The sequence below is a fragment of the Narcine bancroftii genome, chromosome 9, assembly GCF_036971445.1.
Source record: "Narcine bancroftii isolate sNarBan1 chromosome 9, sNarBan1.hap1, whole genome shotgun sequence".
NCBI classification, from domain to species: Eukaryota; Metazoa; Chordata; class Chondrichthyes; order Torpediniformes; family Narcinidae; genus Narcine; species Narcine bancroftii.
Window position 1 is genome coordinate 120,750,835 of NC_091477.1, and position 24,725 is coordinate 120,775,559.

At 40.5% G+C, this 24,725-nt stretch overlaps 1 protein-coding gene across 2 annotated transcripts in view; it reads right to left on the reverse strand.

The window, feature by feature from the left end:
* Positions 1–486: 486 nt before the first annotated feature.
* Positions 487–24,725, reverse strand: part of LOC138742734 (AP-2 complex subunit mu) — a 46,070-nt gene continuing 21,831 nt past the window's right edge. Inside the window, exons 4-10 of one of the 2 annotated variants that reach the window (XM_069897539.1) lie at positions 24,217–24,352; positions 21,070–21,211; positions 18,493–18,612; positions 14,954–15,089; positions 4,082–4,179; positions 2,193–2,304; positions 487–1,738 (exon numbers count right to left, since the gene is read on the reverse strand). In XM_069897539.1, coding sequence (XP_069753640.1) covers positions 1,604–1,738; positions 2,193–2,304; positions 4,082–4,179; positions 14,954–15,089; positions 18,493–18,612; positions 21,070–21,211; positions 24,217–24,352 — 879 coding nt within the window. In that variant the 3' untranslated portion in view covers positions 487–1,603. The remainder of the gene's footprint in view (positions 1,739–2,192; positions 2,305–4,081; positions 4,180–14,953; positions 15,090–18,492; positions 18,613–21,069; positions 21,212–24,216; positions 24,353–24,725) is intronic. The other variant, XM_069897540.1, reaches the window with a different exon arrangement.

Consider the following 24,725-nt stretch of genomic DNA (forward strand, 5'->3'; position numbering starts at 1 on the left):
GAAACCTATGCAGACCCAGGGAGGACATACAAACTCCTTCCAGATAGAGCCAGTTTCGAAACCATGTCACTAACGCTGTAAAATAGTGTTAGATATCTTTACCTCCAAAGACTGCAAGACCTGATGAGTTCCTCCTGTACTTTTGTGTTTTTACTCAACTGTATTAATCAAACTTTATTCACTTTGTCAAAAATGCCTTATTGGGCAGGAGAGAAGGAAGACGGATAGAGGAACAGACACTTTTTCAATACAGCAGGTTAGTCTATACCCAAATTTATCAATTTTGTTTTATCTACCCTAACACTATTATCCATCAAAAATCCATCCTTCATTATCATCTAGTGTTCTGATCACCAAGAGTGAAGAACAAAGAAATGTTTCCAAGGATAACTCTGAAGATTTAGTCAATGCTCTCTTTGAGAGAGAAAGGAAATAGAGCACCGAGTTCCCCATTTCTTTAGTTAAATAAAATTCCACAGTCTGTACTGATTCTGTACGGTTTATTAAGATTAACTGGACAATCACAAAAAGTTGATTTGGGGGAGGGGGAGAAAATCACACCATCAAGCAAAAGGGTTTACAGACGAGCATTTTCAGCATTCGTCCTTTTAAGACTTCCCTTCTCCAAAAACAGTGCAGGTGTGGGTTACCGACTGACTGAAGTAGCCAATATCAGACACACACGTATACAGTACTCAGGGCTGCTTTTAACAGAACTGTGCAGGGTTACGCGACTCTTGTGCTGTAATGTAATGTGCATCAACCAGTTCCAAGGAGACGGGCCAAAAGCCAGAGTGACCAAAAAATAGAAAGGAGCACTTAATACTCAGCCACAGGCTTCATCTCTCTGACTCAAGGCTTGTTTTACCTTCCTTAAAAAAGCCCTGGCCATTAGACCTGGAATGAACAGACACGACTTCTTTTTCAGTAAGGTATAACACACATTCCTCCCCTCAGATCAGTATCTGCTTACTGATACACCCTCACAATTTCCTGTTAAGTCACCTTTAATCCTTCATGAGGTCTCTGACATCATGCCACCTACATCCCTCCCCAGAGGCAAAGCTCGAGATTTCACAAAATGTAAGTCACAGATGGACAAGTAACACTTTTGACAAGGTACCTTGGTCACAGGGATCACTGATTCAAAACAAAGACACTGCAGCAACTCGACCACAGTTTTGATGGGGGCCTCTTGATTGCACAGAACATTCATTACAACATTGTGATCAGTATTGTTCAATCTCTAGTAGGTACGTCCTGTTACATTCTATATTCTATCAAACTACAATATGCATACATTGCTGGAAAATACACTGTAGGGCCAGAATGTCGAGTGGAAACAGTGAGCTGCTTTTAGGATTGGGAATGGTCTGTGGGAGAAAGTGGGGAAATGTAATTAAAAAAAATAGAAATGAGGCAAAAGCAGGATTGTTTGTCGATTGAGTCTCCATTGTTGGTGGTGCAACTAGAACCTAACAGATGTAGCTGGCTGACATCGCCTGGGCAACACCAAGCGCAGGGTGCAGTGGCCAACATGTAGACTGTCCGATGTATTTCAGTGAGGGGGGGGGGTGGGGGGGCTAACATGTTAGCCCTGCTCTCAGCATCTGGTCTCGTAGATCCCACTTCGCCCGATGTATCGGACCCATTTTATCACGTCGTGGTCGCTGTAGTTCAATTTCGGCTCAAACACTTTCAGGTAACGCACCTTCAACCCAGAGGGAGCAAATGGGACCTGCAGGCAGCAACGAGAAGGGACTGGTTAAGATAAAGTGGGTGGGGGCATGAAAAGGATAAAAATCACTTCCACTTACAGTGTGTCACAGGACTGAGGCAACTTGGCCAGTGAACACTCAAGTTTAGAAGAACAGAAGGTTATCTCAATGAAATGTACAAACCTACAGGACTCTATGGTGAAGAGGGATGCCGTTTTCCTTGGACATTGGTCTCTTGAACTAGGCGCAGACCATTTAGGACAGAACCTGGTGAAGATTTAGAATTCTCTTCCCCTGAGGGCTACACATCTTCAGTGTGCTCATTCAAAATAAACATTTCTACCCTTCTGTACATGGCAGCAAAGTGGTGCTGAGGCAGTGGTTCAAACCAATAATTTGTGTGACAGAAATCAGGAGCGGTTAAACATGTGCAACTCATTCATGCATTCGTGTCCTTCTGACTAATATACTTGCCTCAAAGTTCATAGAAATGGGTGGCCGAGCCCACTTCTTTTTATCATTAGTGGGTAGAAGCTCAATCTCAGCACTGATCTGCGATTCCTTCATTCCTGCCATTCGTTTTATCCTGAGGACAAATCATGGGAAATTAAAGACTGCTGGGTAAACTTCTGTTTTTCAAACCAACTTACAAATCTTCCTCCTATGTGAAACTATAGACACAGCTCCACACCATTCTAATGCCCATATCTTTGGTTTTAATAGAACATGGTCACTAAGCTTGAAAGCACAGAAAGAGGCCCCTTGCATGTCTCACAAATTTGATCAAACTCCCCCACCAAATGTAAAACAAGAGGATTGATGAGGGCATATGTTACCCACATGCTCCTTATCAATGCCTTTGATAAGGTCCTGCACGAGGCTGGATTGGAAGGTTCGTTCACAAGACGCAGAGTGAGCCAGTCAACAAGATACAAAATTAGCTTGGTGGTTGGAGCCATAGTGGAGGGTTATTTTTCAGATTTGAGGTCTGTGACCAGTGGTGTGCAGCAGGGATTGGTGCTGCACCCACTGTTGTTTGTCGTTTATATAAGAATAAGAATGGTGGTGTTATGGTTAATAGGTTTGTGGATGACACCAAAATTGGGAGTATTGCAGAGAGTGAAGATTATCTAAGATTACAAGAGAATCTAAATCAGTAGTTTTCAAACATTTTCTTTCCACCCACATCCCACTGAACCTCTGGAATTTGCTGCTATGGGCGGCTGTGGAGGCCAAGTCACTGGGAGTATTTAAGGCAGAGATTGATAGGTATCTGAACAGTCAGGGTATCAATGGTTATGGGGAGAAGGTAGGTGAGTGGGATGAATGAGTCAGATCATGATGGAATGGTGGGGCAGGCTATTTTACGGTCTAAGACAGCGCTAACTAGCTGTTTTTTCTTTCACTATACCAGAAGCCAATCTTCAGTCAAATATCATTAAGGCACAGGGATTTAATACCCACTCCTCACTTTTTAAACAAAAATAGGTATCATAATTCTACAGCCCAGCAACACCTAAAACAGGCCCAGATGACTGCGGCAACATTGCATTTCCTATATCTTGTAGTTAGAATTGTCAATTTTGGAGGTCATTGTACACTGAAGGTGTCTGTTCAGCAGAACATTCAAGATTTTACAAGGGAGCTTGGTCATTCTAATAGATCTTCATTTCACAACAATTCTGAACTCAGACCTAGGTTTTATCCATAAAAAATGCTGTTATCCGTGAAAGATCAAGGAATGATTCAATGCTGATATGTTGAATGACAAGCATATGGCTAAGTTGTGGTGACATTGTTCCAAGGTGGTGGAATTACATTAACAGAATGTAGCTGTCAGTACAGAACTTGGTGGATGTGAATCTACAGTGCAAAGAGGTCTTCAAATTAAAATCATAATTAGGCTTTGGGGTGGAATAAATACAAACATCTTTAATAGGTACAGAGGGGTTTGTTCTATTGATGGGCTATTGAGAGCTTTGGTCTCCATATAACGCCCCCCCTCCCCCCACCACCCCATGCAAAAATTTATTTGTCAGAGTCAAGGAGATCCTAAACTGTTCATTTGTACTGGTTTCAACACAAACTAGTTCAAAGTCTTTTCAGCCTGTCAACCAGCAAACACCTGATTACACTGTTTTAGAGCAACCCCACATTATGCTACTTGCATCCACTGCCCCACTGGCCTCCATGCACTGAGCAATTTAGAGTGACCAATCAAGCCCACACTACTGTGGGACAACCTAACCCACATGACCATCAGGAGGTTGGACAAGACAGCTCCACTGGTCGTGCCACCCCTCGTTTTGCTGTAGATATGGTGCAGCACAATTATTACAAGGCTAAAGTTTACAATCACTTACTTCCATACAATTGCATTCTCACTGGCCTTGTACTTGGCTTTCCCTTTCATGCAGATGACTTGAACGCCACTCGTGTTGAGGGGGGTTGGAATACGCACCTGCGGGACAGAGCAGAGTCCAACTGTAGTAAGGAACCAGTTAGGAATAGAGAAGCTACCATATCACATTCTTAGTTGTGACCAGCATAACAGGGTAAACTTCATTCTAGCCATCAATCATAATGAGTACCTCATGGGAAGAGATAAAAACGTAATGCCACCAAAACTCAGCTGGTCAAACCGCGTACCAATGCTTTGGGATTGAGCCCTTCATCAAGCTAACTTTGAAATGTTGGTTCTGTATCTTTCTCTTTGCTACATAAATTACACGGTTTGACCTGCTGAGTTTCTCCAGCGTTGTGTTCTTACTTCTACCATGGTGTCTGCAGACTTCCGTGTTTTACTCATGGGAGATGTTGGGTAATCGATTTTTCCATAGTTGGGAGAACCATTGCCAGATGTTCAAGGTGGCAGATCGTCAGCACCTTCAAGGGCAATCAGGGATGGATAACAATCCTGGCTTTTTGTTCATGCCCAGATTCCAAAAAGTGAAAAGAATAAGTCCCAGATAACGTATAGGACATTTTACAATGGTTAGTAGATGGTGTGTTTAGAAACGCTGGGGAGTTGGGATCCCAGTCTTTGCTACCCCATCTTGTTGCTAGTGATCCAAATGATGCGGATGTTCATGGAGTATCAGAGATGCCATTGCATGTCCAGTGGAGGTGGGAGATGCCCGATTCTGATGAAAAATTAACAAAAACCTCAATTCTTCTCCACAAACACTGCCTGGCCTGAGATTTTCGACTTTTATATTTTTTCATCAATGGAGAAGCTGCTGCCTGATCATTGCATGGCAATTACATTACTTGTCATATCAACCCATTAAAAGCTCAGTTTTAGAAAATTTGTCTGATGGATCTCCGCTCCCCATACCATTTATCTCTATTCCTTCATTAGCCTCGTCAATTTCCTACAGCCTGCCAACCCTTTTCCTTTTAGAAATACAGCATGGTACAGGCCCTTTTGGAGAACGCGCCCATATCACCCAATTAACCTACAACTTCCAGTATGTTTTTGAACAGTGGGAAGAAACCAGAGTCCCTGGAGAAAACCCACACAGACATGGGGAGAATAAAAAAAACTCTTTACAGACAGCGCGGGATTTGAACCCTGGTCATGATTGCTGGCACTCTAACTATGTTGCACTAACTTCTACGCTAACTGTGCCCCCTTTGAGATCTGTGCTTCTCCAACTGAACCTTTGATGTGACCTTCTTTTCTACTGCTCCACAATTAATAGCTGCTTGAAACATCTCAGCATCCTCCAATCCTTTCACTCCTGCAAACTTGCCTGCTATAATGAAGCTTTTGGTTACTGCTTATAAAAGTTGGTGAAATGGTTTCTTTGCATTATAGCGAGGCATTTTTAAACATTTTAGATTAACAAATGCATACAAATTATCATGGTGCTATTTGGACTCAAAGTGACGAAGACAAAGCTTGGAGAATTTAATGCTTGAATTTAATTTCTTGGAGGTACATTCACCACCTTCCAACTTTAGTTTCTCAGTGGTAAATTCCCCTGCCCAACATCAATGTAGTGTTTACAAATGAGCATTTATGGATAGTGTCATTTAAGCATGATGCTGTTACAGAATACTCTGTTGTAAGGAGTTTGTAAATTCTCCCTGCATTTGTGACTTCCCTCCAGTTCCCTCCCACCCTCCAAAGACACACAGGTTTAGACGGTTCATTGGACACATGAGTGCATTTGGGTGACGTGGTCTCATGGGCCAGAAGGGCCTATTACCGAGTTGTATCTCTGAATTTAAAAAAAAACAAATTGAAATGAGGGCACCCAAAAAATCTCTTCATAAAACTAAAAGGTAGTATTAACTCATTCCTCAGCCTCATTATGGAACTGGGTCATGTTTCAGAACGTTTGTACAAGTAGAAATGTTGAAAAGCACTTTAACTTCACTCTCCCTGGGAACTGTTGAAGATGCTTGCAATGCTTGGCCAGGGGTTCTTTCTTTTTCAAGACAAATGCATGATAGTTTCTGTACTATTTTAATTGCTCCAAGCACCTTCCTCCTCATATTCCTTTGGGTGGTGAAACAAGAAGTCTATCCAAACTTTTCCACAATAGCACTTAAAATCTGCAAATGAACTTAAAAAGATGCTCGCAATCTCATCTAGAAATAACTCTCGCTTCAGGAGCAAATCAAAAATTGACGGCAAGTTTGTCTTTTAACTCAGCACACTGCTCTGTACTGGGCAGTGGAACAGTGCTGTTAAGTAAATGGTAGATTACATGTAGCAGAAACTCCATTTATTCTTGGGCAGAGTCTGAAAATTAAGAGACAGGCAGCAACAGACCAATTTATTCAATCTGAAGCGTTTTACAGCACAGAAACAGCCCCTTCAGCCCAACCCACCTATGCTGACCAACCAAGGCAGTCCCATTTGGCCATCTCTCTCTAAACATTTCTTCTCTATGTAGATGCCCAAATGTCTTCTGAAAGGTGCATTGTACTTGCCACTACCGCTTACTGATGGCAGCTCATTCCATAGACTAAACACCATCCTTTGTGTGAAAAAGGGGCCCCTCAGATTTATCTTAAACCTTCCCTTCTAAATTGATCTTTGGTTACTGGATATGGGAAATATGGGACACAGAGTGGAGAGGGTTAAAAGCAAGCCAAAACTGAAACCTGAAAATAGCAAATGTTTAAAGTCATTTTTGCCTAGATGATGATTGGGAGAATTGTAGCCTCTCAAATGCCAGAGACTAAGGGGGGCATGATGTGTAGAACAGGACGGGGGCCTCATCCCCCAAATGTATGGATGAAATTCTAATTGTGTATCCTGGTAAAAGTGGTAAGCACTCTAGACGATATTACTATAACGCAGCTCTCATCCTGAAAACTATTGGAAACTTATGTCCACAAGTAGACGTGAGTAGTTTGTTTTGAGGGGGAGTAGTACTAATTATACAAAAAAAAATCAAAAACAGACTGGATGAATAAATATATTGTTGGACATTGTGAAGTAAAAATATAAAAATAGAAAGTTTCAGTCCCCAGCTTGAGAGAAAAAAATGAAGTGATTTACACTTACAACTCGAGCTTTTCTGCTGTATATTTCCAACTTTTTCTGAAGACAGGAAAGCAGACTGTACTCAAGATCTTTCTCTGCAGCCAGATGAATAGTTAATCTTAAAAACACATCATTCAGCTTCCTGACAGTTCACTTAGTTTAGAAGCAGCACGTCCAAATGCAAGAACCCAAACAGAGCTCCACATTGTAAATACTGGCACTGGTGACACCACCTGCCTTCCATGAAACAAGAGCAGAAGCTTTCTTTGCGATGGGAGACTGAGGAAAATTAAATACAGCAAGAAGCTCAATAGAAAATCAGAATATTAAAAGAAAGTTCAATTGTGAAGAACTTTTCAGATCTGCCCAGAGATCGCACTGTTACTTTCAAATGCAAAGATTTGGCAACTGGGCTTCAATCGCACCCACATTTCCATGTTTCACCAGTTTCTCTTCCTGTTAGTAAAAATACAGAGATGCTGGAGGTCTTGCATCGTCCATAGGAGGTAAAGATAATATTGGGCCTGAGGTCTTTTCAAGGTATCAGTAAAAACCAGGCAGGAACCTATATTAAAAGAGTGAAACATGGACGTGTATATTAAGACTAGTGAAAAGGGAATAATGGCAGGGGGAGGAGTACAGACCAACAGAGAAAATATGTTAATTTCATTTAACAGGTAAGGTGAGAATTGCTTAGGGGAGCAGGGTTGTTTTTGGCTCTGTGAAGGGAGACGGAAAAAGGGAAGAAAGACAGAGCTAGAGGAAAGGCGACATAAGAATGGGGGGGGGAGGAAGAGTTTAAACGTTGATGTTAACTCCATCTTAATGGAGGATGCCCAGATGGAATACAGGGCGTTATTCTTCCAATTTGTGGGTATTCTCAGTCCGGCAGTGCATGAGCCCATGGACTGACATGTCAGCAAGGTTTCTCTGCTATCACCAAATCTAGATGCTCTTCAGAAGACCAAAAAAACCACATATGCTTGAAACTAGAATAAAAAAAACAAAACACTAGAGGAACTCTGTCAGGCAGCAACTGTGGAGGTACAAGGTGGAATCTCGACATACCTGACCCACTGAGTTCTAGATGTTCTTTAGGATTATTTAGTTAAGTCAACAAAGCCAACAATGTCAATAAACAGACAAGTTCCAGTTTCAAGCTGGCACTGATCATCTGAGATGACACTTCTTTCTCCTAGCCCACCCACCTTCAAACCAATGAATGATTAAAGTATTCACACATCTTCCCTGGACACTAGTGCCACGTCAATGATTCATGTTCCTGAACAATAGGTGAGGGAACATGCTAGATGTGAGTAGAATTAGGCTCAACTGTAATAAGTTTTCAAGACACCTGCCCACACAGTGTTTGGTGCTGAACAGCAGGAATGGGTGGTAGTGGTGGGGGTGGTGGGGTTGTTTGTAATTAGTTTGGAGGTTGAGTATGGGAGGGAAAAAGAACAGAAACGTATACATTACATATACTTCAGTGGAGTGTTAAGCAAGTTTAAAATCAAGAAAAACCAGTAATTACCCTGACAAGAATTGTTGATTAGCCGGGGCACCAAAGGTTATGGGGAGAAGGCAGTGGGAAAGGGTCAGCTTATGATTGAATGGTGGGGCAGACTCGATGGGCTGAATAGCCTTTTTCAAGCCTTCTAGTCTTAAATGCAAAAAAAAATCATGAAAACAGGCACATTATTATCACATTAGTTAATTTCCATCTAAAAGCTAAAATGTTACACTAAATTATTTTGGAAGATACAAATGACAGCTCTTTCTTGGGAAGAATCCGTGATTTCACAGCTTAAAATTATTTGAAAAGCAGGACAGTATAATATTGTTGCTCAGTCATTTTCTCCGATCATACATCCTGGCCAGTATTTTGTTCTGTATTTTGGAGTTTTTGCCTATGCAGTTTTTTTTTAAAACTTTATTTATTTGTTCAAAAAACAAATAATATATGACATATGCAGCAATTAAACATATAGATGAATTTTTTTATATATAGAAAAAAAAGAAAAGAAACCCCCTCCCCCTTCAGCCAACTCTCCTAAGGAGAGCCATAAAAAAAATTAAAGAAAAAGTTAAACATACATATTAAAATCTAATCAATATAAATTGAAATGTAAATATTCTGAGTATAACAGCCACTTATTAATAAAAAAATATAATTCTGTGAAACATATGTAATTTTTTCCATTATTAAACAATATTTCATCTCATTATCCCATCTATTAATATAAATCATATTTGTATCTTTCCACGTACTAGCAATACATTTTTTTGCTACGGATAAAGCTAAATATACAAAAGCAAGCTGGAACTTATCTAATCCCAAGCCTTTCAGAGGTTGCAAACTACCCAATAAAAATACTGTTGGATCTAAAACTATTTTAATCTTATACAGATATTCTAAAAACGATTGAATTTTCTTCCAAAAAGATTGTATATGTATACATGACCAAACGGGATGAAAAAAAGTTCCAACCGTCTCACCACATCTAAAACACAAATCTGGTTCATGAAAACCATATTTTTTTTAAATTTTTCAGGTGTCAAATATAATTAATGTAAAAAATTGTAATTAATCATTGCAAAACGTGCATTTATCAATCTCGTTACACTATCACAACAGGTATCTAACCCATCCTCTTCAGTAAAAGTAAAACCAATATCCGCTATTTTACCTTTAGATCTATCCCAACCCTTTTTATCCATACCATTCTGTAATATTTGATACATAAATGAAATATAACCCTTCTATGGTACCTTCACAAGAAAAGCCTCAAATTTAGTCATTTCAGGTAAAATCATCTCTCTACCAAACATACATTTTACCAAAGATTGAATTTGATAATAAAGAAATAAAGAATTCTTATCAATACCAAAATCTTCCCTCATCTGATTAAAAGACAAAAACTTACCCTCTTTAAAACAATCTCCCAAATTTTTCACACCTTTCAATCTCCAATGCAATAAACTTTGATTATGTATTGAAAAAGAAATAAGTTGATTATTATACAACGGAGTCAAAGCCGATAATTTACCCCTGGAGCCTGTCATTTTATTTTTCTTTATCCATAACTTCATTAAATGTTTTAGTATAGGCACATTATATTGTTGTAACAAATTTATGTTCCCTGTTGCAGTTGAAAATCGAATTATTCATGAAACATCCCTTTCAGACAACAGAAAGTGGAGCATTAACTGGAATTAACTCCACTGTGAGATGCCCTTATGACAGGTTATTATTGCCTGGAGTTAGAATTAAAAACACTGATGTGTAATTTACTGAAATGATGCTGGAATCTGAAACAAAAAGAAGCTGCTGGAGGAACTCAACAGGTTGAGCAACATCCGTTGAACGTAGGAGGAATCGTCAATATGTCAATAACTTCTTTTGACTCGCTGAACTCCTACAGTATGTTTTTTTGCTGCAGTTTCAGACAACACTGGCCATTATCTCAGAGGATTTCAGTCTAAGGTCACAGAATCTGAAGAAGGCTAGATTGCCCATTCTCTCTGTGCCAGCTCTTTTATACATGGATTCTCTCCCCTCCCCTTATTACCACGCAGAAAAGCATTGGACAGTGGAATCTCCTTTCACCATCCTTTCAGTTGGTCTACTGCAGAGCATAACACATTGCAATCAAAACACATTTCTCCTGTCTTTTGCCAATTACATTAAATCTATGATTTACAGCCACCATTGGCGTGTGGAAGCAGTTCTTTTGATATTTTCAATAAAGAGTACAATTCTAAAAGGCATAAATCTCCCATCATTTCCCAGCTTAAAAGGATAACAATTGAAGCTCCACTGGACTCCCCCATTCCTTACACCTTTCCAATGAGTGCTTTCAGTGTCAGTGTGCCCTGTTTGATTTTCCAAGGGCAGCTGTTTGAAAAGGTTTATATTTCAAGATTTCCTCGACGTTGAATGCATCTTAAAACAAAACAGATCAGCAACTTGAGAGGGAAATGAACAGGTACATGATTTCAACTTTGCATGTACTTTCTACATGACATTGAATGCAGCCCATATTGATCAAACTCCAATGAATGAACCTCTTTATCTTACATCCTTATATGATTGGGGTTTTATGAACAATCGAGCAGATCTATCGATCAGGGGTGTAAATCTACCTTCTTATTGACCCATTGAGATACCATATTACCATAACCATATAACCATTTACGGAGAGGAAACAGGCCATGTGGGCCTTTCGAGTCCGCACCGGTTCACTGATTTTGTGCGCCCTCTTCAGGCAATGGTTCCAGTAGATCACGTCGATGGGGTAGGGGGTGAAGGGAGACTCCATTGATCCTCTCTTTTTGGAATACCTTGGGGAAACTTAGGCAGCAAGTGTTAGATTACATAAAAACAGAAAAGTGGAAACACTCAGCAGGTCAGGGAGTATCTGTGGAAAAGAAAATACAGTAAAACCCCAGTTATCCAGAATTCAAGCAACTGGAAAAAAAATGCAGAAAATAAATAGGTATAAAATACAGAAGTTTAAAACTGACATTCCTCACTGTTAGTTCACCAATCACATAACGCACAGTTCACAAGCAACCAGAAAATTCACTTATCCAGCTTCTAACAATCCCCATAGGTGCTGGATACCAGAGGTTTTACTGTACTTAACATTTTAGGGCAGAGACCTTTGGTCAGATCAAAGTGTTTGGCTCCAGCACACCATTTATATAACATCAATTGTGATCCTTGGCGAGAGTGATTGACAAACGACAACATTCTTTTCCGTCCATTCCAGGAACTGTTGAGGCCTTACTGGTTGAGAGCTACTCCTAGATCTAGAGCTACTCCTAGATGTTGAAAACAGATTCCCCTTGGGTTCCACCACACATTCAATGCACTTTGTATTTATTTACAAGAATTGTGCAAATTCGGTAATCAAAATGCAGGAAGCTTTCAAAATGCAGTCCTGTTAGGAAAGGTCATCCTCTGGAAGGATGTGTCCATGAACGAAATGATATTTTCACATCCTTCCTCCAGTGTGCATATCTAACCATAAAACAGCAAAAGAAAGAGGACCGTGCAGCATAAGTGTGCCAATTCCATGCAACGTGTCCACTCCCAGGGATGCAGGTTCAATCTGTAAAGCTGAGCTGCTGCCAAGAAAGAAACTATTTGCAGATGCTTTTCCCAGCAGATGTCGATTCCCTACTGATCACCAGCACATGGAACCAATAACTTCTTTGGCGGCTGAGTGAATACTGGGAGCCACCAAATGCTTACATTTTGTGGATTAAGTTGCATGGCCAGGATTACCCGCAGAAGTCCAACATTACTTCTCAGAAGTAACTATCATAGATAGGACATGAACACACTCAAAGGGGAGGTGATAGCGTTAGAGATGTCACAGAGGAGAGTAAGGCTGGATTAATACAGATACATATTTGGTTGCTTTTTGTTTTGAACCGAAGGAGATTTCATTTTATTCAAAATATCAAAGGGCCTACAGGAAGGACGTATTTATATTAGCAGAGGGGAGATTACAAAAGAACAGATGTAAGATATTAAGTATAACAACGAGGAGAGTGGAGGGACTACTTTCCTCATCCAGAGTAAGAACTTGTTTCAAAGGCAAAGGCCTCATCTCTTATATGGACACAGAGTCTTGACTTACAAGGCAACTTACTGTCAAGTGGGTGCAATCTAATTACCTTCATTTGAGATCAGCCTTGACAAAACGGATTGGCCTCTCCCTGCACAGTTTATTCCTCTGACCCTCTATCAAGAGTTCAATGTAAGAACTATTAAAAGTGGATTAATTAAATGTTTTATTCTTCAGAAAATTTAATAGAATACATCCAGCAATTAATCTCTAGAATGAAAACTTCTAATTAAAAATAAATAGGTTAATAAAATTGATCTAAAATCTAATCTACTCGCCTAAATTCTACAAATCCTTGCACTTGTATGGCATCCTAATTCTCCAAAATGCAAAGCAGCCACCATGGAGGAGCAATTAAAAAAAAATTACCTGATGAATAACCTATGCCCACACATGGAAATGGTTTCTCCTACTTTGCTCCATCAAACCTTGCAATCAATTCTCTCCTTATCCACTCTATTCGAACTGGAACAATCCTAGCATCTCATGCCTCGCTACACGTCACAAGAAAATAAATCTGAAATCTGAAAATAGGAGGAGGAGCAGGTGACCAGGACTCTGGAGTCTGCCCTAGTGCTCAATATGATCGTGGCTGATCCATGTTGGCCTCAACAGCCTTTCTGTGCCAGCACTCCATAACCCTCACTTCCTCAATCTTTCAAATGTTTATCTATCTCCAAATATCTAATGGTCTGACCTCCACCACTCTGAGGCAGAATTCCAAACATTCATGACCCCTAGATGAAATTTCTATGCACCTCTTATTTTGTAACCACGTCTCCTCTTTCGTGACTCTCCTACCTCCGAGACATCTGAATAGCTACTGTGTCAAGCCCCTCAGGATCTTTTTGAACAAGTTTGAACAAGCACTCTTCATCCCAAGATACAGACCCAAACTGTCTGAAGACTCTTGATATCCTCTTATCTATGGAATTAGCCTGATGAATGAACTGTAGATTGATCTTCCTATCAAGTAAATAGTACCTCTGTCTTCTTGGCATCTTCTAGAAAGATGGTAGTGAGGTACATGATACAAAATGCAGGCTTACAGTAAGAAATATTTGTGCTTTAGCACTATATTATTGTAAAGCAAGTCATAAACAAAAAGAAATTCAATTATTGACAGTCTTGTGTTGTACATGATTGCAATGGATCAATTTGGGCCAGCCTCAAAACTGCCACAGTGATGAGATTATTATTAGTCATTGGAGAGGCCTGAATCTGGCAGTCCACAAAGATTCAAGAATGATTCCAGACAAAATTACATAACCGCTGGTACTGCGTGTGTGTTGTACTAAGAGGTGACTTCTTTCAGATGGCACATTAAAAGCCAAGGCTGTGATACAAAAGCCAACCTGATACAGCAAATGAAACAATGCCTCGATTTAACAACTCAAAGTGTTGACCCTCAAAAGATACAAAATTGCTGCATTTTGATGTCAGACCCCAAATGGTGAGTGAGCCCAGGTTGTAAAATGGAGCTTGAATCCATGACTTCCGAAGGTTAATTATGGCAAAATGGCAGGAAGCAACCAACAAGGACACTGGATTTGTATATTGTGTGTTTGTTAGAAGACCAACCTTTAATTACCCAGAGTTAAACAAGAAAATCTGCAGATGCTGTGATTATAGTTTACATAAAAACGCTGGAAAAGCTCAGCCAGTCACGCAGCATTCTTTATATAGTAAAGATAAAGATACATAGCCAATTTTCAGGCCTAACCCTTCATCAAGGCATGAACAAAAGCAGGGAACTGCCTGAAATAAAATGGTGGGGGCAGGGGCAGAGGGAGGCGCACAGGCCCACAGGTAAGAGGGCACAATAGGGATGGGAGGGCACAAGAGAAAAAAAATTGAGTAGTGATAAGAAGAGGGGATAACTCTCTGTAAGGAGTGGAAAGAAGGTGGAGGAAAGGAGACAGATAATGGGGAAAGAGGGAGACAGGAGAGTGGCGTAAAAGAAACCAGAAAAGTCAGTGTTAATTCCACGTGGGTGGAGAGTGCCCAGATGGATTATTAGGTATAGCTTCTCCCGGAGCTTTATAAGGGCTCAAAGAAAGTAAGTGGATACCAATGGCTTGGAAATATTTTACCTCGATCTTCTGAGCCAGCAGGGATGGTTTGAAGTTCGATTTAATCACAACCTTCACTTCAAGTTTAGTGCGACCTACTTCTCTGACCAATGGGATCACACGGAATGGCAGGATGATATCTTTAGTGGTTCGATACCTTCAGAAAAATAATTCAGTATGTTACAAACAGGTGAAAGTAAACAATTCTTAAAATGCACACAAGGTTTGCGATTTAATCAATTCACTTGTGCTTTATTTGATGGCTTCTTTCATCAATACTGACGCAAGAGCAAAATGCTTATCCCAATCTTTCAAACAACTACTGAGGATGCAGTAACTCATGACGAATTGTGGTAATTTAGAATCAGAATTTAGTGACATTAACAAGTCACGAAATTTGTTATTTTGGAGCAGTAGTGTAAACATTTATATAAACTACCTTACAAAAATTAAAAATTGTGATCGATAAGTCAAAGTAAGGCAGTGTCTTTGATTCATTGATCATTCAGGAATCTGACGGCAGAGGGGAAGAAGCTGTCCTTGTGCCACTGAGTGCTTGGCTTCAGGCTCCTGTACCTTTTTTACTGATGGTAGCAGAGCGAAGAGGGCACGACCTGGGTGGTGGAGATCCTTGAGGATAGAGGCAACGCCTCTTGTAAATTTTAATTTAATTTATACTATTGTTGGTGTACTTTACTATGTGGCCACAGCAAGCAAGAATTTTGGTGCATCTGTACATTTTACTCATCTATCTGACAATAAACTCTCACATTATATGAAAGTTGCCTTTAATGTGAATGTAGTACACCCAATTCGTTATCGCCTCTCGTTGGCTTACATTCAATCAAAGAAATAACAACTGCGTGAGAACGATAGTGACCATTTGCCATTCGATAAAAGCTCGCCAAAGAACAAATAAGATGGCAAGAGGAAAAACTCGTCCCCTGCTGAAAGATCTGGCAAGAAACTGAGGAAGACATTCAATTTGGAATTGAAAATCACTTGATTTATGACTTTTACATGTCATGATAACATACTTCCAACTTGCATCCATTTCAAGATACAACTAGTTGGTGAGAACGGAACTCAGACATATGTTGGGGAATAGCTGTATATTGATTGCTAGGAATATTCAGGCAATGGAGTATTACAAGGATGGTTGACTTGCAAAGGAATGGCCCATGCTAAGAGGCATTTCGAAAAATGAAATGTGACATTTCTGTGACAGGTAAGGTTCTGAAATGGACTGTTAATAGAAGATGGTGAGAATTTGATCAGACTGGACAGAGGGTGGCTGGGAATAGCCTCAAGGTCAGCCAGTTGGAACAGAAAGAACATTGATAAACCTCTGCCCCAAAGGATTGCAGGTTACTATTCCAAATTGTAATATCTTTTTGAACATTTAAGAGAATAAAAGAAATGGGGATGGAGGGAAAATGAACGAAGCACAAGATTTAACATGAAACTCAAAGGGTCACATGACCTACTCCTACTTCTTGTGTTTCATGAATTATTGTCAATCATCTAAGAGGGTGGGGGGGGGGGGGAAGCAGCAAGGGTATCATGCTTTGAAGACAAAATATAACAAAGTTAAAAGATACCTTCATTTGAACATTTCTACATTAATCCAGCGGGGGGCTAGATCCGATTTATTATTATTCCTGTTGTTTGGGCACACAGTTTGGGAATGACAAGCTGGGTTTGTGGATCTGTTTCCATATTGTAAAACTCTAGGAAAATGACTTGTTCATTTTATTCTCATGTTACAGTTTAATTCTTCACATTACAGAAATATGCTGAAAAGTCTACACACCCAACTTTGCTAAATGACACTGTAGTTTTGGGTCAGGGTATATTTTTAGTGATAGCCAACTCCAACCCATCTCTTGCTTCTTTGCATGTTCCACAAACAATCCTTTGCCTTCCACCAAATTCTGCTTTGGGGGTCTTGGTCTCTCATCAAAAACCTGCCTTTTTCCTCTCCTCCATGCTTACATTCACTGCATCTTAAAACTCACTTGCTCTCCAGCAAGAATTCTAACAAGGTCAACCAAAATATCTAACTTTTTCTCTTTCCGCTGATTAAATTGGGCTTGGTATACGGACATGGACAAGCTCAGATAGCATAGAGATAAATGTCCTTTTTTTTTCTCAGGGTGGCAGGGTACTGCAGCCGTTGGTGCGCAAGCTACTCATATGTACTTGAATGATTTGGATGAGCAAATGAACACATCCTTTCTCAGCTTATTAGTAACAAAAAAATAGGTAGAACCGACACATGTGAGCATACAAGGAGGCTTCCAGGTGACGGAGACATGGGGGAAAAAGCATGGCAGACACAAAATAATGTGGATAAAATGTAGTTACCCACTTGGGCAAGGAAAGATTTATAACAGCGTGACAGTGGAAATGCTGATGTACATAGAGATGTGTCTGCCCTGTACTCTGGTTGTAATTTGAAAAGATATTTGCAACAAGTATTTAAAGGAGGAAAATGCTACGAAATTCTTGACTGTCACAGCTTGAGAATACAGGTAATTATTATGGAGGCCACACCTGGAGTACTGTCTGTAGTTTGCATCATCTTATCAAGTGCACTTGTAAGAAAGGGTAAGCAATGAAGGCTCACTGGACTAAGGCCTAGGGTGGCAAGACCATCATATGAAAAGAAACTGAATTGCCTAAAATTATGAATGAAAAAGGATCCAATCAAAACAGAATTCTAACAAAGTTAAATAGACTGGATGCACAGAGGGTGATTTCCCTGGCTAGGGAAAAGATTTAGAAAGAGGAGTCACAGATTTATGTAACGAGTCCAGGGAAAAGGACTAATGAGAAATCAATCTTCATTCAGTGGGCGATTCTGTCAAATTTAATATCTGAGGATGGGGGAGGCTTGGAGAGTGAATATATTTTAGGTAGACAGATCTCTGAATGCAAAACGCAAAGGGTTCGTGGACAGAGGATTTGCTATGATCACACTAAATGGCAAAGCATGCTTGAAGGGACCTTGAACTACTCGAGCCCCGATTTTCTACATGTCTGCAACACTCAGGAATTTTTTTTGCTCTTGAAGCCAGTGGACACAGAGACCTTGTAGCACCTCTTGATTAAAATACAAGATGCCCATTCACTTTAATCATTATCCCTTCACTTTGTGATATTATTTAATGAATTTGATTCATGCAATAATTTGTTAATGTATTGCTTTCTCACTTGCTTGCAAAAGAGTTCACCAGCTTTCATTTCAAATTTCAATCATTCAGTAATGGCTGAAATACTGATGTTAAAATGAAGCAGTTCAACAGGTCCAACTAAAACATCTTAAATATTCAAACTATATGGAACACACAGGAAAAAGATTCAAAACCATGTCAAATATGAATGACCTGATATTTCAAATTGAGTATTTTATAGAACATTAAAGAAAGTTTTCTCTGCACAAATGAGAAATCCGGATCTAGAGTCAATTCCACAAGGCAGGCCAAACTATTTGAAATCTGATGCCAGCCGCTGTGTTTTTACTGGCCCCCTTGTTCCACACACTGTTGAGTATTTACCTCATGAGTTCATATTCTCCATCTGGTGGAATAAAGCTAATGCTCCTTTCAGATTCAAACTTGCTGAGCCTAACGCATTGGTGGAATGTGCAGTCATCAATTGCTATGGATTGCTTACCACTGCAAAAGTCAAGAGGGAGACTTGATAAAGTACAGACTGCATTAAAAGTACAATGCTAAGTTTTCCCCCCTCACGTTACAGTAATGACAAGCCTCCTACATAGAAATGCTGTCTGGACCACAGTGCAGACTGCAAGACCTCCCCCTCACAAAGGAAACAAATCTATTCCATTACATGATAATGGTGATTTCATCAGTTTCTTCCAGAAACAGACAAACAGTATTAGAACAACTGGACTTTTCAATGTATTTTTTGAGAAAACACTAACGGTGGCCAAGAACAAACCAGTGATATTTTAGAAATGAAAAGCAAACGGCTGAAGGCGCTAAAAATCAGAAAGAACAGAAAATGCTAGGAAGTGCGTTTGAAAGGATATCAACCCAAAATGTTAATCATTTCTCTCCACCACCCCCTCACCCACCAGCACAGACATTTCCATCATTCTTTGTTGACATTTTTGATTTATTCATTTAAACATTACTCCAACAAATGAGGATCAACCTTCCAAATATCAGGATTGAAATCCAGTCTCCTTATTTGTCTACAGTTTCTGGAAGAAACTGATTAAATCACCATGATCGTTTATAATTGAATCCACTATATTACACTCCAGCCTCCCATCTTACTAACATTCAAGCCACTTTGAACACTTTCATAATCCTTCCTCTAAACCAGCGGCTTTCAAACTGCCCCCATAAACTCACAGCCCACCTTAAGTCATCCCTGGGCCATCGGTGCTCTGTGATTAGTAAGGGATTGCATAAAGTGGGATGTGAGTGGGAAGGGAAAGTTGAGAACCACTGCTCTACACCCAATTATTACTGACATATTTTGCTGGAGAAGTTATCATTGGGCCCATTTCCTCTGGAGTTAGGAAACCCTGCACATAACGAGTCAATAGATACAACGAACGAATCTGTGTTAATATGAATCTTTAGTTTAACGTTATCTAGATATGGTTTAATAAATTAGTTTGGGTGGTTCAGGGGCACATTTAGCATTTTAAACACTCATGGTTCTTTGAGATAGAAGCCAGATCGAGATGAAAATAGATGCTGATTGAAGTTAAGAAGAAAAAGAAAAAGATTTATGATGGTTCTTGAGATATTGGAAACAACAGATGTTAGTTCAGAAGCACCTGTATAAACGCACGGCCATTTTAGTTCTGAGGAAAGCAGACTTCTCGGAGACATAAGTGGACTTAAATGCTTTTAGCACATTCGTGTTGAAAGACCTTATGAGTTTCAATGACAACGTGACATGAGAAATGGGCTGGAAATATATTATTGAAATAAGAAAAACAAAAGTTCAGTTTTGGAAAGTTACAGAAGTCAAAACCCTGTGACACACAGGGGCTAGAACCTTTTGAAAGACAGGGTTGAATTACAGTAACTAGAATAGGTGCTGTTGCGTGTTACTCCTGGAAAAAGAGGAACACAGAATAAGTGGCTTTTGACATAAGGAAGACCACTTCGCTGTCTCTTTGGAAAAGAAGACAGAATTCTATTGAGTCCATTTTAGTATGGCCACCTAGTTTAACTCTTGTCTGGGTTTGTGAATTCATCTTGGAAGAAAATAGCCACATTCGCTGTCTCTTTGAACAGAGGGCAGATTCTTTGTGTGGAAAACAGATTCCAAAATATTAAGTAAAAAGATTTAATCCTGTATTCTCCTTTTCACAGGAGGTATATTGCTGGCTTAGAAGATGATCACTTCTATTTAAAAGAATATCTCAAGACATCTCATTACAAGAATTGTGAGTAAAGAGGCCTGAAGATAATGCTTAAAATTGCTTTATAATCATTTCTGAACTGAGAATTAAAGATCTTCAAGCAAGACTAAAATGATGCTGAAGTTTTAAAAATGGACTTTTCTCAGAGTGGGACTTTAATTACACTTTACATTTGTGCGTAATAGGATGTTTAGAGATAAGTTAAAAATGTTGTGTTATTAATAGTTTAATAAAACTTTTTTTAAATTTATCATTGTCTAGTGAATTTTCCATTGCTGTTCCTTTTTTAGTGCTAACAAAGTCCCTTTAATCCAAAACAAAAAAATTAAAAGGGTTGCTAGTTTGTTACACTTTCCACTCACATCCCACCTTAAGCAATCCCTTACTAATCACAGAGTACTTATGGCATAGGGATTACTTAAGGTGGAATGCGAGTTTGGGGGGGGCAGTTTGAAAACCACAGCTCTAAATCATTCCTACTCAACTTCCCCTCATAGTATTTTCAACATTCCTTTTGTCTAAGTGGCTTTCTCATCAGAACCATCAACCCACTGGATTCCTTTCAAGTCATCACTTCTAATCTCTTTAAAGCTCAAAGATCATATTTACTGTAAGTGATTTGCACTGAAATATCCATTAAATGTCCCCTAATTTTTCTAACTTCCACTGCAGGCAATTTACAGAGAGCAGTGCATTCTAGCAGAATGGATTCTTTATCCCTTACCTTTTTGTGGTCTCATCCGCTGTTCCTTTGCCTTGCTTCTCAATAACAATCTTGTCGTTCATTCCAAACTTGCACTCTGGCATTCCACTCAAATAACTCTTCATTACCACCCTGCCCGAGACGTGCGCACTGAGAACCTGACCTGAAACAATGAAATGTTGGCATCAGCAAACGTTTCTCTTATCATTAAAATCCACAAACATTATTGGGGAGGGTGGGGTACAGAAAAAGATTCAGATCCTGTTGTGGAGAATACATCATCTCGTTACAATAAAGCTCTGAAAATCCACAAGCACCTAATGGGCAATAAGTGCCAAGATTTCAGGTGCAAAATTTAATCTGAAGTTAACTTATAACTATTTTTCAGCTAACCAGAGAGCAGCAATTTGTTGTGGCATTCCTGGTCCTGCAGTCTGAATGTCTATAGGTAATACAGATTGAGCATCCCTTATCCTAAATGCTTGGGACCCGAGATTTTTCAGTTTTTGGGCTTTTTCGGATTTTGGAACAATGGAACTAAACAGCACAGAAACATCAGCAGAAAACCTGTATCAACTGTTAAACACCAACAACAAACAAACATGACACCACAAGTGGAAAATTCACATGAAATAAATGTTTAGTACTTACAAAAAAACACGATTACTGCTGACAAAAGACCACCTCCCTACCGCTGCTGGTCCCCAACAATGTTCCCCGCTCTTGCCCAGGAGCCTGAAACGACTTTTTTTGATACAGATGGCACCGCACCCACTGTTGAGAATGGAGTTGCCAACTCCGGTTGCAGCCAATTTAATCCAGCTCTGTTTGGCACCTTCCAGGCCAGAAGCAAAGATTTTGTATTTTTTAAAAATACTATTATTGTAATCAAACTTGTGCCCACAAAGCATTAGAGCCCCACATGGGCAGGTCAGGTGTTGAATTTTTTTCCACTTGTGAAGTCATGTCAGCGCTAAAAAACATTATGGCTTTTTGTTCTTATCCATTTTCGGATCTTCGGATAAGGGGTACTTGACCTGTACCCCAAAAATAGCATCTGCTCAGCCTCTGCCAGGAACCTGGTGTTAAATCCAGCATAGAGGTGAGGGTTTTGGATGGCACCTTGGATGGATTGTGATCAAGGTCCAGACTCTCAGGTCTCTTGCAATCTCCCCTTTTCTTTGTTTGTCTATACAGCTCTGTGTAACCTGGACATTCCTCCATGACAGTAGCTCAAAGGCACCCAGTTGGACTGCCAAAGAGGGGGAGGGAAGGCAGATCCCACCACATGCGCAGCTGAAAGACACAAGTGCTCTATCAATACATTGATCAGGTATCACCAGCTGCTAAAAATGGCTTTTACTTACTCAGAGTGCAGCCCTGAATCTCAGTACACAGGTTGCTCTATTTACCTTGGTAAAGGAAGCATTAGAATGTAAAGTGGCATTGTTGGAACAGAGACTGAAATAATGAGAGAATGTAATGAAGTCCTTGAAGAGGAATGCGTGGGTAAGGTAGCTGAGGAAGTATGTGGACTTTTAGTGGATAGTGGCCTCTTGCCTCACCACAAAATAAAACTGGAGAAAGAAGGGAAGAGCTAGAAATAGGCCAAGAAAAAGTGACGGCTGAGTGGAAATTGGCCACAAGAGTGAAGAATCTTTTAGTTCAGGCAAGATTCAATTTATTGTCATAAAACAGTGTCGTATTACATGAAATTTATTTTTGCCCGCTGAAAGGCATACAGATTTGTCATCGACAGGAATTGCCTAAGTGCTTCTTACAGTCAGAGTGAGAAATGAAAGAGTTGCCCGAGAGTCACCGGGTGTCCGTAGATTTGCATCCAGCACCTCCGCAGCCACACAGAGTCCATTCCAAACCACTGGTGACCTGAGCTCCAGCCAAATCCTAGACACAGTCACCTCCTTGCATCCTGCTTCTGATACCTGCTACTCCTCCAGCCCGTTTAAGCCAGTCTCCAGCAGTCCGCAGCCCAGCACGAGTCTTCCGATAGCAGTCTCCAGCAGCCCACAGCTTCCACTGGTTCCTCGCCTCGAGTCACTAGCAGCCTGCCACGTGCGCTGGTCCCTCAGCTGCAGAACCCCTTCACTAGTCCACCGCCATGGTCATCGTCCCCGTGGGTTGTCTCCTCCATTTCTCTCTCTCAGACGGTGCATGATCTTCCTGTCCTCTGGTGTCCTGCTCCAGTCCTCCCGTCCTCTGGTGCCCTGCTCCAGTCCTCCCATCCTCTGGTGCCCTGCTCCATTCCTCCTGTCCTCTGATGCCCTGCTGCAGTGCTCCCGTCCTCTGGTGCCCTGCTCCAGTCCTCCGCTTCCCTGGAATCTGCAGCCCCTCGTCCCTGCTGCTGGTTAATAGGCGCCATCATCTTGGGCGCAGACCTGCGGTCACAGGATTTCAAATAAAAACCCTCATCGACTCCCTCAAAGGGCCGTTCAAAGCTCATGTGTAGTTGACGGCAGTCGGCTTGGTGGCTGGACCCTGCTGGAGCACTCCATCTCTGCTCCCTCGCTCCCTGTGGGTCGCGCCAGCTGCAGCACTGCAGTGGCAGATATACTGACATACTCATGAATCTAACTGAAAAACCAATGCCAAAATTCCAAGGGGGTTGGGATACGGGGGTTGTAGGACATTTGGGTATAATTGAGCAGCACGGGCTCATGGGCTGGAAGGGCCAGTTACCGTGTTGTACACCTAAAAAACATTCCACATAAACAGATGCAAGTCAATACAGAAAAGTGCTGGAGAAAATCTTTAAAGTACACTACATGACCTGATGAGATTCTTGTACAATTCTAAGCATAATATTACCATAGCTTCTATTTGGGGGAAGTAAAGGGAGTCAGAGAAGTTGTTCAAGGTGAGAATGAGTACATCAGGTGGAGGAAGATGCTGACCGTGAAACAAAATTGGTTGCGTGATTTTTAACACCTAAACTCTTTTCGCAAGATGACCCATTGAACACATATTGTGCTGCACTTCCTCCGACACAATCTACTAGACAGCTTACTTAAGATAATGAAGTACAGAGAATCCAGGTGAAATTTGTCCCAGAACAGTGATTTGGAGCTGAGAAAGGGCAGAACAGAAAGAGTGGAGACAGGAACTTAAAGATGAATGTACAATTGACAGCACCATCTCATTCTCACACACCTTGAGGTGACATTAGCAGGTTTACACTTTCCAGGACATCCAGGAAAAGCTCATTTCGACGGTACTTGATCCCTTCACGCCTCCATCCAATCTGCCCAGTTACCTGGCTTGTGATCTGTGACTGTTCTTCCTTGGTCTGGAATAAGGAACATTATCTCAATCCAAATCGCTGTTCAAGCTAAATTCAAAATTTCTGTAGAGGTATGACCTCCATAACACATTGCACCACTGCAGATCTCTGCAATGACTTTCCCTTACTTCAAGAAAAACTAAATTCAGGTCAATAATTCCAAAATTATTTTGAATTGACCTCCTCCCCCCTCACTAATAAGCAACGCAGAAGCAAGCAGATTCTCCTACCTGGTGCTAGAAATCAGGTCGCCAGTCACAGGTGGAGAAAGAGAAAGCAGTACAGCAGGATTAGAACCAGGAGCACCACACACACGGTTAACAGGCAAGCAGTCAGTACACAGAAGAGTTGAGAAAAAAGGAGAGAACAAGTTAGCAAC